Here is a 13,961-nt window from a genome sequence, read left to right as displayed (position 1 = left end):
AAGTTAACATTATAATCTACGAAAAAGAAACTCGACTTTTTAGAGAAAAAAGTATTATTCCGGTCAGACCGTCTCAGGATAAAACTCTAGGCACCCATAACCTACCCAATTGCAACCATTGTACAGACAGGCAGACGGTTATAGAGTTTCAGTCATGTAGATAGACTGGAATGACCTGGTGCACTTTGCCTTGCTCTGTAAAGTAACAGATATTGTATGCACAGAAGGCTTGAGAAAATATTAGTGCAGTTACTCTAACCGTAAGCCCAGGAACGGTCACCCATTAGAATCATCACTCCAGTTACCTAAGTGAGCATAATCCATTAACGCACGGCATGTGTTTCATAACATGGTCACATCAAGCCAAAAAAATAATACTCAGAAATTCTCAACGGTAACTGCGCAAGGTGCCAAATTAGAGTCAACTTTCGAGAGTTAGACCGGAGCGCCCCTCTGTAGCTTCAGTCCGCGCCTATATACTGTTGATCATATTTTATTTAAATTTTTCGTTTCCAAAAGTATTTAAAGTACTTCGTTTACGAAAGAGAACGCCGAACAGCCGCAAGCTATTTCGTAATTAACTAAACCCTAATAACTTCTTCCATAAAGTAACTTGAACATAGTTTGTCATTAAACACACGTTGAAAGCGTTAATTGTGCAACACAGCCTTTACACATACAGAGGATGATATATCTTATTGATGATATTAGTAGCCATCTTGGTGATTGCAGACACCCAATGCGACGTTGCTCCGAAACATGAAAAGCAGAAAGAAGCTGCTACCATTGGTTCACAACCGATCAAATTAATATTAAGTTTTGAAATTAACACCAAGTTGGGACAAGAAACTTATTTCTTTAGAGAGTGCTTGTCGAGGTGCAGAGCGAAACCACGCTGACTAGAATAAGAAACCTCCTAAACTACACCAGGGGTTGTTTTGAGTTGGGAATGCCTATTTTTAAAGTCTTAGTAAGTATATGTATTTTTTTGTCAAACCTTATTTACTTATTTATCTCCATAGTAAGCATTTCTGCAATCGATACCATTATCGTATCAGATGCACCACTAGGCATACAAAACAGTAACCTACTGTTTTTATAACCTTAGTTGTTCTATAGCCTGGTGGTGCAGGTCTAATAATGCTAAGTTCGATCGTCCCCCACTTTTTTGATGCTGTTTAAAAATTAAAACAAATATTTCTCATCTTCTTGAATAAGATATGTCTGACACACAGAAAGGATACATGTTTTGAGAACGCTGTGTTTAAAGTTAAATCTAACATAAAACCTAATTTGTTTTTATTATTTGTTATGGCTCTGTTCTTCATCGACTAAGAGGAACTGCTTCGTATGTTTACTACCATGTTTTTTTCCGTTTAAGTAGCAATGATCTTCCACAAATGGTCAAATCAGTTTTGATCGTTTCTTTTTTTCTCGTATTTTCGTTCATTCAACCTGTAGAACACGTATACGAATGCTGAAAAGCTGCTGTCCGCAGCTGAAGAGCTGGCGCAGACGGGCGAGTGCAACGCGGCTGAGATCTTCGCCGAAGCTCGCGAACTTCAACAGCAAATCGAGTCTTTCGCTCGACGCGTGGAGCAACGACGCCAGCTGTTGCAGCTGGCCGTCGTCTTCTATACGCATGACAAAGAACTACAGGTTTGGTTCGAGGAACTTCGACCAGATCTGGAGAGCGATCGAGTCGCCGATACGGTGGAGGCAGCCGAGGCCTTACTCGCGCAGTTCACCCAACATCGGGACACGACCCTTGAAGCTGTGCACTCAACTATCGGTTCGTAGAGGGCACTATGCGGGGAAATTATCATTTTTAAACGTTGAACTTCATAAATAATAGGTGGAATATGATACATAATGAACACATAAATATACAGGTGGGCTAATCGTTCTTGATATTGAAAGTTAGGTCACAGGTTTCGCAAAAACGTAGGAGTATGACATCTAAATGCTCACAAAAATATGGTATAGTTTTATTAGAACGTACAGTTAGAATGTCCGCAGAGCTCTGTAGCCTTCTATTTTGGTTCTTTTTTTTTTGTTAATTATCTATTTTGACTTCTCACTCGATTGCTTCATTTTTTTCGGGGGACGTGGATTCGATTGACCGGCCGTTCTGCAGAGGAGGGCGAGGCTCTGGTAGAAGAATTACGCGGATTGGGTATGACAGTCGAAAACGACAAATCATCGTTACCGCCTGTTTTAGAAACCCTCGAGCGACTTCAAAGGACTCGCGCGGAAATGGAGGAACTCTGGGCCGCCCGCAAACTTAAACTCGACGTCTGTCTGCAGTTAAGGTAATAGAGTGGCATCCTTAACGAAGTCGAAAACATACACGTATCTGAGCTCTAGTTTTGCTTATTTCGGTATAGTTACAGAGAGTCACATTATTATACTACTACAAAAATCACCTTTTCGACTAAAAATGTGTTATTTTGTTCTTCCTTTTTATGTAATTGCTCTTTTAAATTTAAGTAAAAATCAGTTTATTTCTAGCAGTTATTTTTAACGAAAATAATTCAGTTACTGATACAACAATTAATTAGTTAATTAATTATTAACATAATTTAGAATCATAAAATCTTGTAGTATCATAAGCGCATTTGTCATTATTAAAAAAACAGAGGTAATAAGATATTTAATTTATCTATAGTACGCAAAAGCTAGCCGAAACACATATCCATTTAGTAGCGATTAGTCGTTATTAGCGACCTGCCCAATTGGCCGATGTGTAGGGCACGAAGGATAATGGGTAGACGGCCCACCGATTATAGCGATATGGTGTCGGGGGTGCCGAGACACGGTGCCACATCATCGCGCGTTTAGTTCATCCCCTTCATATATATATATATATATATATATATATAGGCTCGGCTGGAAAATTAGTAATAATATATTCACTGAAAAGCATTTTACTATTATCTCGTGACACCTATTTTGACCTTCTTAGGTTATTCGAACGGGACGCGTCTCACCTAACATCTCAAATGGAAGTGTGGTCTGAGGATCTCAAGCACGCCGAGACAAGTAGCGTCTTAGAGCGGGCTGAACAGCTCTCGCAGCTGCACGCTGATAGCGTGCAGCATATTACGCAGACCACCTATCAGGTAAGGACTATCTATAACCCTTTGTCCTATCAATTGCCATGCCAAACTTGATTTCACAATTCTATTTACACAAGGGTCGGCCAGTGGCGCATAGCGACTAAACAATCGATTGGTGGCTGTCATATACCTAAAGCCAACCGAAACCAGGAACATAATTAACTATACACTTTGTGCATCCGTTTCAGTAAACATATATATTAGATCGTTCAATATAAAACGTTACGGAGTGTACTTTCGTTTCCATGTGTTACTGTTATTTGTAATGTGCTGCCATTTCAATGATAGCTTATTTCCGTGTCGTAAAAATCTGGAGTACGAACGTCTGTGGAACTTTAAAAAACAATTTTTATCTTACTCGTTTAACCGAAGTTGAGACAAAGTATTTCTGGATCCACCAAACGTGAAGCTCCTGCACCTTCAGACAAATCGACATCCGTAAATAGCTCTCAATATTCCAGATTAATTTTTAAGTTCACAAAAAGTTTTTTACTCAGAATCTTTTTAGCCAATGGCTCACGACGTTTCAGTACTTAACCAACGGGCGTAACTTTGTCATGCATGCTCATCTGAGTTTACGTTGTTTTTGTCCTCAGTATAGTGTTATTCTTTTTTCCTCAATCTAATGCAGGTGATCCAGCGTGGCCAAGAGCTGTCGGCTCTATTGGAGTCATCCGGCGTCGTAGTTGCGGCTGATCAGCAGTCGGATGCTAGGCAGCGGCTACAAAATCTCCTGGGTTTCTTACATGAACGTCGCGCTGGACTAGAGGGAGTAGCCGAGAGTAGGAAGGCTCGCCTCGAAATGGCAGTACAGGTCGCTACACTGGAGCGCGAGGCGCATCAGGTGCTCACCTGGATCCACCAGGGTGAGTCGATGTTGATGGCAACGTTCCAAGTGCCGACGTGCCTTAAGGAGGCGGAACAGCTGGCAAGTCAACATGAGCAGTTCACGCAGGCAATAGAGAACACCCACGCCAGTGCCATCCACATTGGACAGCGGGCCGAGCAGCTGTTGAAGCATAATTCACAACACAACGTTGTTTCGCCTGGGGCGGGTGGGATATCAGCTGTGACCGGAGCAGCGACGCCTCTACCAGACCCGCAGGCCGATAAGATCCAGGCCATCGCCGAGAAGGTTGACGCTCGGTGGCACTCAATGATGGGCCATGCCGAGGATCGCCACCGCATGGTCAATGCATCGCACCGCTTCTTCAAGACGGCCGAGCACGTTTATTCAGTGTTGGATAGCCTGGAGAGGGAGTACAAGCGGGATGAAGACTTCTGCTTGAGCGCGGGGGACACCTCGCAGGACCAAGTGACATTCCTCAGCCAGCTGCTAGGCAAACACCAGGAGAAAAAAGAGGCCTTCCTCAAGGCGTGCACTATGGCGCGCCGTAACGCTGAGACGTTCCTAAAATACGCGGCTCGCTGTCAGCAGTACTATGGTCAGACGGGCAACTCGCGGACGCCAGAAGCCAAAGTTAAAGCGCTGATGGATCAGTTGCTTAAGCAGGAGAACAAAGTGCTCGAATATTGGACGTCTCGGAAACGGCGTATCGAGCAGTGCCAGCAGTTCTGTCTATTTGAACGGAGCGCTATTCAGGCTATTGGCTGGATTGAGGAAACCGGTGAGCAGTACTTGAATTCTCGGAAAGGCGCTACCGACATCGAAAAGCTTTTAGAGGGTTAGTATGTTATAGTTAATCAGTGATTTTAGAAACAATAAGGTGTCGTCAGGTTAAGCCTAGTGAGCGTAGTAATAGGTCAGCACTCGAATCACCTAGCACTTCCCGAGGTGATTTGAAGAAAAGACCTAAGACCAAACCTCTGTGCCTACTAAAAACGCCCACAGTAAGTCAAGCAGCGTTTTAACAACATTACGTTTACGTAAAATTATAGTAACTTAGATATATACATTAATTTTTGGAAAAATATTGCAAGTGAAGCTCATTTACAGAATCGAAAGATAGAGAAGTCTTTTCGGGCCACTTCGCCGTACGTAATTGGATAATCAATCAGGCGTTCATATGATCCGATAACACCATTTGAGTTTCGTGCCAGCATTGTAACACTATTGTAAGCCGTGTACCCGACCAATCGTCGATTGCAATCTAATTTACTGATACTTCATTAATTATATGATGTAAATAACTATTTTTTGCTAACAATACAATAACTACCTAGAATAAACGAGTAACAAAAGTGATACAAATTCCTATTATCTGTTATCTGAGATCTATTATCTGTTTAGGGACGACGTGTGACAAAACAGAGCTAAATGCATCTGATAAAATTTTCCTTCTCAAACATTTTTTATTTTATAGAAACATACTTATTTTTGGGACAATTTTTGCTTTGAAGTGACATGTGTCTTAACTATTGTTAAAAATGACGTTGCAGAACATAATGAATTTACGGGCAACGCCCGGGAGACGCGAGAAAAAGTCCGTATACTTTTACAATTGGCCGACAACCTTGTTGAGCGGGGGCATCCCCACGCGAGCTCCATCAAGGATTGGGTAAATGCAGTCGACCATCGCTATAAAGACTTCTCAACAAGAATGGCAAATTATAAGTAAGTGGCATACGCCAAAGCAGGCTCATAACTTCGTTTGGAACATTTTCTTTAAGTTTCACAATAAGCACTATTAAAACGTCCATTATGTTTCGGAGTGTAATGGAGTTGTATTACAGTGTTCGAGACGGCTCCTTAATGAGCATTATTTATTGTTTTTTATCCACGTTTAAGTGAAGCACTTTGCTTAGCATAAATATGCCCCGCACTAAAAAAATGAACAGATTTGCATCTCAGTAATGTGTTATATTCATTAGATTTAGAGATACCACACAGTCCAAGATAAGAAGTTCAGACTGGCTAATTTCCGTCTCGAATATCACCCGTTCCGAATGCAGTTGTCGTAAGCACAGCTACCCCCCCCCCCCCCCCCTGCGATCGCAAAATGCAATAAGAAAAACCACAGATTGCTTAATAATTATTTACGGATTACTTGGGGAAAAGCATCCATCACTTGAAATGTTTACTTTTCGTTTCCAAGGTTTATGTCTTTGAGATACTCTGAGATAGAGTTTGCGGATTGGTGTATCTACTACATTTGGACGAACTTCATTCAATAACGAGAGCTCATTTGTATGAATGATTGTTAATTGGAGGACCAATAGTACCACAGCCTCTCTCAGGAGCCTTTATGTATTGGCCTTGTATGCCCGTATGTGGCTACATATTGATGCGAAAACTTCAGTAGCCTATAAGAAGCACGACAAAGACGTAGGATATGAGACGAGACGATATTTAACACAAATAAGACGTACTGATTAAATAAATTAAGTATAAGATAAAATTGCTTAAGCAGAACAGATCAGAACATGAATGATTGTGATCCTATCATTTTACTCGTAACGCTTCTATGAAATAAATAATCATATGTGCTCGAGTCTTTAACTTCGTTAGCTAAGAGCAAAGAGACGCTGTTAAGGTGCCATAGTTTAGGGAAAGATGCATTTTATTCGAGAAATTTTGACTGAGTCAGCAGAAGACTCTCGTGTTAGTACATATACATGAGAGAAAATATATCTTTGGTTTAGAGATGAGATATCGATAGATTTATTTGATGTGTACGTGTTAATGAATATAGGAGTTCTGTGGATGCACCATCACAGGAAGCCGGCGTCGAGGTTCGACTTTGTTGTTGTTGTCGTCGTGTTCGGCATAATAATTGTTGCAGACTACCATTTTTTCACGGCAACGATGTTGACTGCACGAACCTGTCAGGACTCAGGACTTCTCGTGTTGACGAATTAGCTTTTTTCGAATTTGTGCTTCACCTCTGTCCGTGTGTTGTTAGCTGTTGTGCCACAATAGCCGTGAACAACGATTACAAAAATCCCTGTAGAACTCCGCAGCGGAGTCTAGCATAGCAGCCACCTCCTCCTTGTGCTTTTTGTCTAACGGGTATTACGTTTCGTCCACCGCGCCACCCTATATGGGGTTATGAGATCATGTATATGGAGGTACGAAGTTATTTGAAAAATCATTGTTATGGGTCACAGAGATTGATCGATATATCAAATACGCTAATATTCGAGCATTGTTGTACGCTGGTGCATAACAGTGTGTCAGTTTATTAAAGAAACTCCAAGTTTAACACGACGTATTTTGATGGCGTCCCTTAGTTCCATTACATCTCGTTCAAAGTCAAACAAAGGTTTCATTGTCGGCACAATTTTGCAATATATATTTTATTTACTCAATATAAGCACTTCATATATGGTGTACTTTTTTATATTATAAACGTTATTATTTGCTTCAAATCCGTGCGATATCGTTGTTAACAAGATCTAAAACACAATTAAACTCGTCTGCAAAATACTGTGGCTGCAGTTTTAATGCATGGTCACGGAGCACTGTAGTTGTTGGGTCACGTTTCTTCAATACAAGATTCTCTCTAGTAAAAAGATAGACACAAATAGGTATTTGCGCGTAAAACGATACATTGGCCTCTGTTGTCCCGCATATTTCCAGAGAAAACCTGGAGAACAAACTGGGTAAGGCAGCACACGGCGATGCCGGAAGCGAAGGCAGTGGCGGGTCCGGCGGGAGTACCAACGTTCTATCGCTTGACTCCCGTCATTCGGATCCGAACCTTGAAGCGCGACTTGCACAAGAGGCGGACGCTGACGTGCACGGAGACGGTCATACGCATTCCGGCAGCTCAGGACCCGTCGTCGCCAAGGAACTCACAGAAGAGAAGCGCAAGAGCGCCCGACGAAAAGAATTCATCATGGCCGAATTGCTTCAGACAGAACGGGCCTATGTCGCTGATCTCGAAACGTGCATCAATACCTATCTTAAGGTCGATTTTGATATAGGAATCTCTTATAAACTGACAATTATGGCATACCTTAAAAGAATACGTAACTCTAAAATCGTTAGTATAATAAAAGGTGACATGACAGCGAGGAGTAAATTATGCTTTCTAGTTGCAAGTTGCGTTCTGTCTAAGTTGGCAAAAGACACATGAGTAATTTCGAAAAAAAGATAGATGGAAGTAATGTCGTTGCATAGATTCGAAGTCTTTTCAAACGGTGTGCATTTTTTGGTAAGTTATTACCATACAGCTAACTGTTAGCTCTTCAAACGATACAAAGTCTTATTTTTGGTAAGTTTAATCGAAATGTTGGTTTTTATCTAGTTGAAATTGACCAAAGCCTAACTCAATATACGCAAGCCTATTAGAAGCTGATTCAAACTTGGAAGGAGGGGCAATTCAAACTTTTCACTGTGGTTGCGCTGTCTAAACTTTTTAGGAGGTTCGAGACCCCAATATTTCGAAGCCAGAAGCGTTACGCGGAAAGGAGGCAATCCTGTTTGGTAACATTGAAGAAATTTCGGAGTTTCACCAATCTACATTCCTAAAAGAATTAGAAAAGTATGAGACCATACCTGAGGACGTAGGACACTGTTTCGTGACGTGGGCTGTCAAATTTGATATGTACGTTAAATACTGTAAAAATAAGCCGGACTCTAATCAGATTCTCATTCAGTGTGCTGGAGGGTTCTTTGAAGATGTTCAACAAAGGTACGTTTAGAACAAGTTCACTTTCTAGGAATTACCATTTTTTACACTTGCCGAAGCAGACGAGCGCGGATCTAAATCAATAATATGGCTAACCTCACAGGGTTTTTGTGTACAAGTTCGTGGAATCGCACGAAGAGCTGCCGGTGACAGGAAAAATGCGCTGCCGTATTCATGTGATTAATCTCCTTTACAGGTACGCGATCGCTCACCCTCTGCAGGCGTACCTAATTAAGCCCGTGCAGCGCATTACCAAATATCAGCTGTTGCTCAAGGACCTCCTGTCATGCTGTGAGGGGCATGAACAGGGCGAAATCAAGGACGGACTCGAAGTCATGCTTGGCGTACCTAAGAAGGCCAACGACGTTATGCATCTGTCTCTGCTAGAAGGATGCGATGTGAGTTATTCATCTGATTTTAAGATCCTTTCGATATTCTACGGCCAATGAGCATTATCATTATGATCATATTGATTATCGGGACCTTTTCTCATGAAAGGCTATAGGCTTTGAACTGTGGCCGAAGCTAAGTACTCTACGACAGATGGCGGCCAAGCCGGAACATAGACATACGAATAAGTTCGTGACATAGTACAAAAAAAGTTGCAATTTAAAAAATGCATAGAACAGTACTCAATTGTCCAACAGTTTTCTATCTAAGAAATATATGACCTTATTTTAAGCTGTCTTCAGGTTTCAACCTATGGTTGAAACTCAGTTCTAATTAGCTGCAAGGTAACAAAATGACGAAATCCTAATTGAACACACTGAGTATTGCGAAAATACACTGAACGTTTCATTTGTTACTTTGCAAACAGCTAAGCCTCGAGCAGCTAGGTGATGTGATCTTGCAAGACGCCTTCGTTGTGTTTGATCAGCGGGCATTGATTCGTAAGGGGCGAGAGCGTCATATGTTCCTGTTTGAGCTTTACCTTTTATTCGCCAAAGAGATCAAGGACGGCCAAGGTAAGGTGAGGTACCAATATAAAAGTCGCTTAATGACATCTGAAATCGGCATCTCGGAGCATATTGAAGGCGGGGATGAGACAAAGCTGGCTGTGTGGAGCGTGCCCCAAGGTCCCAATGAAAACCGCATTGTTCTGAAGGCCGCAAACCTTGAAGCAAAACAGCAGTGGGTAAAAAAATTGCGTCAAGTGATCCAGGAAACTTGTTTCAATTCTACGATCTTCCATCCACACACAGCAAGGCTTGTAGCAGCTGCCACAGCGACCGCCACGGCCGCTTCGTCCCGCACCACCAAGCAGCTTCATCCACACCGGACGAGCAGGTTAGTAACTGATTACGTTTTGAAATTCTTATATTTTTGAAAGGTTATTTTACCTATCGTCTGTTATTTGCACGTTTTTGGTTCAGTGAGATCTTTTATGCAGATATACGCAAATCAGCTATAGGTGCGGCAAACTGAGTTTTTAAAATCGAATTTCATCCACTCATCATATATATGTTGTCGTTCTAGATGGAACGTTGTAGCAAAATTTACAAATAACAATAATAATACTAGGGATATGGATGCGGAGAGTACGACATCATCAACGCCGTCATCGAGTGCAACTGGTCACGACGCGAACAGCTCCGCTACTCCTGTAGTTCATCGGGAAGAGACAAGCTCCATCAATTCGTTCGGCTCGGAAAATACTAACACAGACTCCGAGCGGGTGAGCATATAATTTCTTATTGGGCAATGTCTTACACTAGAATGTTTTACGCTAACCTCGTTGCCAGTTTCTTATTACGAGAACAAACGTGCCATTTTAGCAAAGTACATGAATCTACTGCTTTGAACACTAGATAATCTCCTTTACAGGTACGCGATTTTGCCAAGCGGTAAAAATTCTAGTCTTCACAACGCCTAAATGTTTCCATTTCTTCACGCATATTGAAGTTAGGTTTTTTTATGAAGAACATTATATAAACTGTCTGGCAAACACCGCTCCTTGGAAGCAGTCATAGAACACAGGGTTTTTAAACAAGACACTGCATGTTTGTACACGTTAAAACAGTTTCATTATTAGTACTCTTCCTTTTATTATTACTCTCTTCATTATTTTATTATCATTATAAAATAGGCTATTATTAGTTCATATAAATAATCCAGAGTCTAATGTTCTAATACTTAAAGCATTGTAAATTTAACGTGTAGTAGAAGTCCGCCAGCGATCATAGCATTTACATCCACGCAGGTAACCCGGTGCACTCGAAATGTTTCTTCCGATTCCCGCGAAGTCCCTCTCCCCTCTCCATCTCTCTCACTCTTCGTCCCTGCTAGTCGTTGTATTAGCCTCGCGCATGCGCCAAATTATTTTTCTCGTCTGCTAACAGCGGTGGCCTTCTCGCAGTGTAGCGGCAATGGCTTGGTTTGCGCTAGCAGACGTCGACAAAGCAACCCAGCCAGCTGCAGTAGCAGGTCCATCACTCTGCCATGACGCAAAATGCCCGCCACTTACATTAAAAACAGAGACCCTCATCCTCACGCGCACGGCCGCGCAGTTGTTGTTGCTATGTTGTTTTATGCGTTGTGTGGGTGAGGACACGTAGAACCATCGTTGTCCTAGCCTGTCTCTGTCACAGCTTTGTGAATGACCCTATGAAAGAGACAGCTGATCGAGGCTCGAGCACCGAAACGAGGGCTTTGCTACCGAAAAGCAAGTTATACATTGACTGAGCTTGCCGATAGCAAATAACAACATGATTTTGTTCGTTCGTCGAATTTCGGAATTAGGCTGATTTTCGAGCAAACCGTCACTCGCGGCCCATGTCTGCTGTCACCAACGTACAACCTGGGTATTTAAAGCGGGATACGCTAGGCAAGTTACGCCGGTGGTGGTCCGGACTCTATGCACCAGCGTCGACAGATGATTTCTATATATATCTAAATATATATACGTATATATATCGAGTGTGCGGTTGAGAGACACCTATATATGTTATGAGATGAGCAGCCGGTCCGTTGCTTATGTGTACGTTCGTGAAGAACACAAAAGAACCCGATAGAGATCAACTTGACCACCTTTTTTTGCTGGACCGTTTATTTGGTTAACAGTACTCATAGAATATAGTAATATATATTATAATAAACTAATACAATACATTTGATATAAGTGATGATGATCATTGGTATAATGAGCAACTTTCATGGTAGTACGCATGCTTTATAAGCCTGTTACGAGCTTAAGCGTATTCGTATGCCAGTTCAGTGCATGTACACTCGTGTACTTCAGTACGGACCATACAGAATACATGTTCAACAGAGCTCAACCAGAGATATACAGGAAGGCAGTGTTGTCCTGTGCAAAATACAGTCTACTTGCTATTAGCCGTTTCTCTTTGTCGTTGTTACTCGTCTGATGGGAGCGCGATTGGATTTAAACTCCTCTTTTAGCCTTTCGTTTTCGTCTCGTGTGGAAAAATGCATTTTCTGAACATCCAGAGAACTTTACTCCTCCGTTTCCGATATCAATCATAACTCCTAAGCTAGCTGATGAAACGAATCAATATATAGAATAAATGCTCACCTACTCCGCGTCAAGGAATAAGCATTGCCGTGTTCTTCGGTACTCTACTCGTTCAATACTGCGATCACCATATGGCCTGTTTCATGGCCTGGGTTGTAAATACATTATTATTACTAAGATAGCACGTAGCCACTAATGACCATTCGTCGCTCCAATTTCTAAACGATGGTTAATGTGAAGTATCTATGTGAACGGTACGCACAAGCCATTCAGAGCTTTTACAGAGAAAACGTACCACGCCAGCTTGATCATGACGATAGGTCTCCTTCTGTGTAAGTAAAGTTGGCAGTGAACCCCCCGACATACCGTATCACGTGCGGACATCGAGTAAATAACTAATACACTTCAAAGTTTCACTATCTAGATCGTAGCAGATGGTTCTACAGTAGGGAACTGCGTATAGTTGCCACAGGCAAGTAACTGTCTTGGAGTTACGGTCTAGAAAAAGTTCTATCTATGTTCAAGGGTACGTGGCGGCCGTTGTCGTCTTGCGTCTTTGGTCGCACTCGCAGCACTGAGCAACTGGTTGGACGCCAGCCATAAGGAGTTGTGCGTAACACCTAAAGTAGTAGCTAGCTATCGAAAACTGCCCGCAAGCGATAATGCGTAGGGCTGTCGTGAACGCTGCTTCACTGGTTACTGACTGGTCCGAGTTACGCTATAGACTTCGTCCACATATTATTCATGGGTGTTAGCAATTTTCACGGTGGCTAATCACAGACGTTGTCGCGCTCGTAACGAGATTAAATTAAAATAGATGTGTCCTAATGCCGAAATGACGCTAGAGGGCCTGCGCTTGTTGGTAAGGAACGCCACGCAATCTGATGCGGACGATTCACCAGTTGAATTCGAAATAGGCTGCTTTGTTTTGACGGAACCGTAAACCTACATAACCTAGTACTCACGCTTGCTCATGAATAGATACGATATATCACACCACACCGGCCTTTTTGTAATCAGTAGCAATTATTAGCTCAGAAACAACAGCTGAATCCCAGGAATTTGCTAGTCGAATCCAAAGGACATACATATTATATTGTAAGGTTCAGTTTAAAAAATACATAATTTCTATATTATACTAGTAGTACTGTCTGTTGAATCACCTGAACTAATCGTTCACTGGGAGCCACAGCTCCCACAGGGGGGTTCTCACAGGTCGAGTCTGCCTCCTGTAGCCGTTCAATGTCTTTCCAGCAATTCCACTGGGGGGTAACAAGTGCAATGGCAGAAAGCACACAACACAGTCTGTTTTTTCTACCGCCAGTGCTTCTTTGCTGGTGCCACAGTTGCGGCTGTTTCAAGCGACGCTTCCCCCGCTGACGAAAGGGAGGCTTTGATGGCATCGCACCGCGTATTGTGTTGTCTCGGGGATGGGCGAAGTTTAATTGTGGCATCAAGAGGTTAATGGCAAAACTCGGCTGTCGGTATCGGTTGCGCGACTTCACGCGCTACGATGCAGGTATAATCAGTAAACCGTATAAGCTCGATCTGATGCGGCATCGAAAGATGATGCGGCTATCTCAACTATTGTGTTTTTAGCGCGCCGGAAAACGCATGCCACACGTGGAGAAAGGTACAAAATAGCTCGTAGCCGCAAAATACTTGTAGTTGTACTCAATCGTCCATCTGACCGTATCGACAAGGTGAACTGAAGTCATCCAGTATTTTCTAAACTTATAAGCAACAACGGGTTGTGCTTTTGAAGTAAATATTTTT

General features: G+C 42.3%; 1 protein-coding gene across 3 annotated transcripts in view; it reads left to right on the top strand.

Moving 5' to 3' along the window:
• Nucleotides 1–13,961, top strand: part of trio (trio Rho guanine nucleotide exchange factor) — a 119,709-nt gene that overhangs the window by 36,881 nt on the left and 68,867 nt on the right. For all 3 annotated transcript variants that reach the window (XM_022835158.2, XM_022835157.2, XM_086968754.1), the window contains exons 11-20: nucleotides 1,462–1,792; nucleotides 2,138–2,312; nucleotides 2,966–3,122; nucleotides 3,751–4,804; nucleotides 5,520–5,694; nucleotides 7,660–7,990; nucleotides 8,445–8,716; nucleotides 8,910–9,111; nucleotides 9,531–10,000; nucleotides 10,235–10,388. In XM_022835158.2, coding sequence (XP_022690893.1) covers nucleotides 1,462–1,792; nucleotides 2,138–2,312; nucleotides 2,966–3,122; nucleotides 3,751–4,804; nucleotides 5,520–5,694; nucleotides 7,660–7,990; nucleotides 8,445–8,716; nucleotides 8,910–9,111; nucleotides 9,531–10,000; nucleotides 10,235–10,388 — 3,321 coding nt within the window. The remainder of the gene's footprint in view (nucleotides 1–1,461; nucleotides 1,793–2,137; nucleotides 2,313–2,965; nucleotides 3,123–3,750; nucleotides 4,805–5,519; nucleotides 5,695–7,659; nucleotides 7,991–8,444; nucleotides 8,717–8,909; nucleotides 9,112–9,530; nucleotides 10,001–10,234; nucleotides 10,389–13,961) is intronic.

The sequence above is a fragment of the Varroa jacobsoni genome, unplaced genomic scaffold, assembly GCF_002532875.2.
Source record: "Varroa jacobsoni isolate VJ856 unplaced genomic scaffold, vjacob_1.0 scaffold_568, whole genome shotgun sequence".
Taxonomy (NCBI): Eukaryota; Metazoa; Arthropoda; class Arachnida; order Mesostigmata; family Varroidae; genus Varroa; species Varroa jacobsoni.
This window is presented reverse-complemented; position numbering and strand designations above follow the sequence as displayed.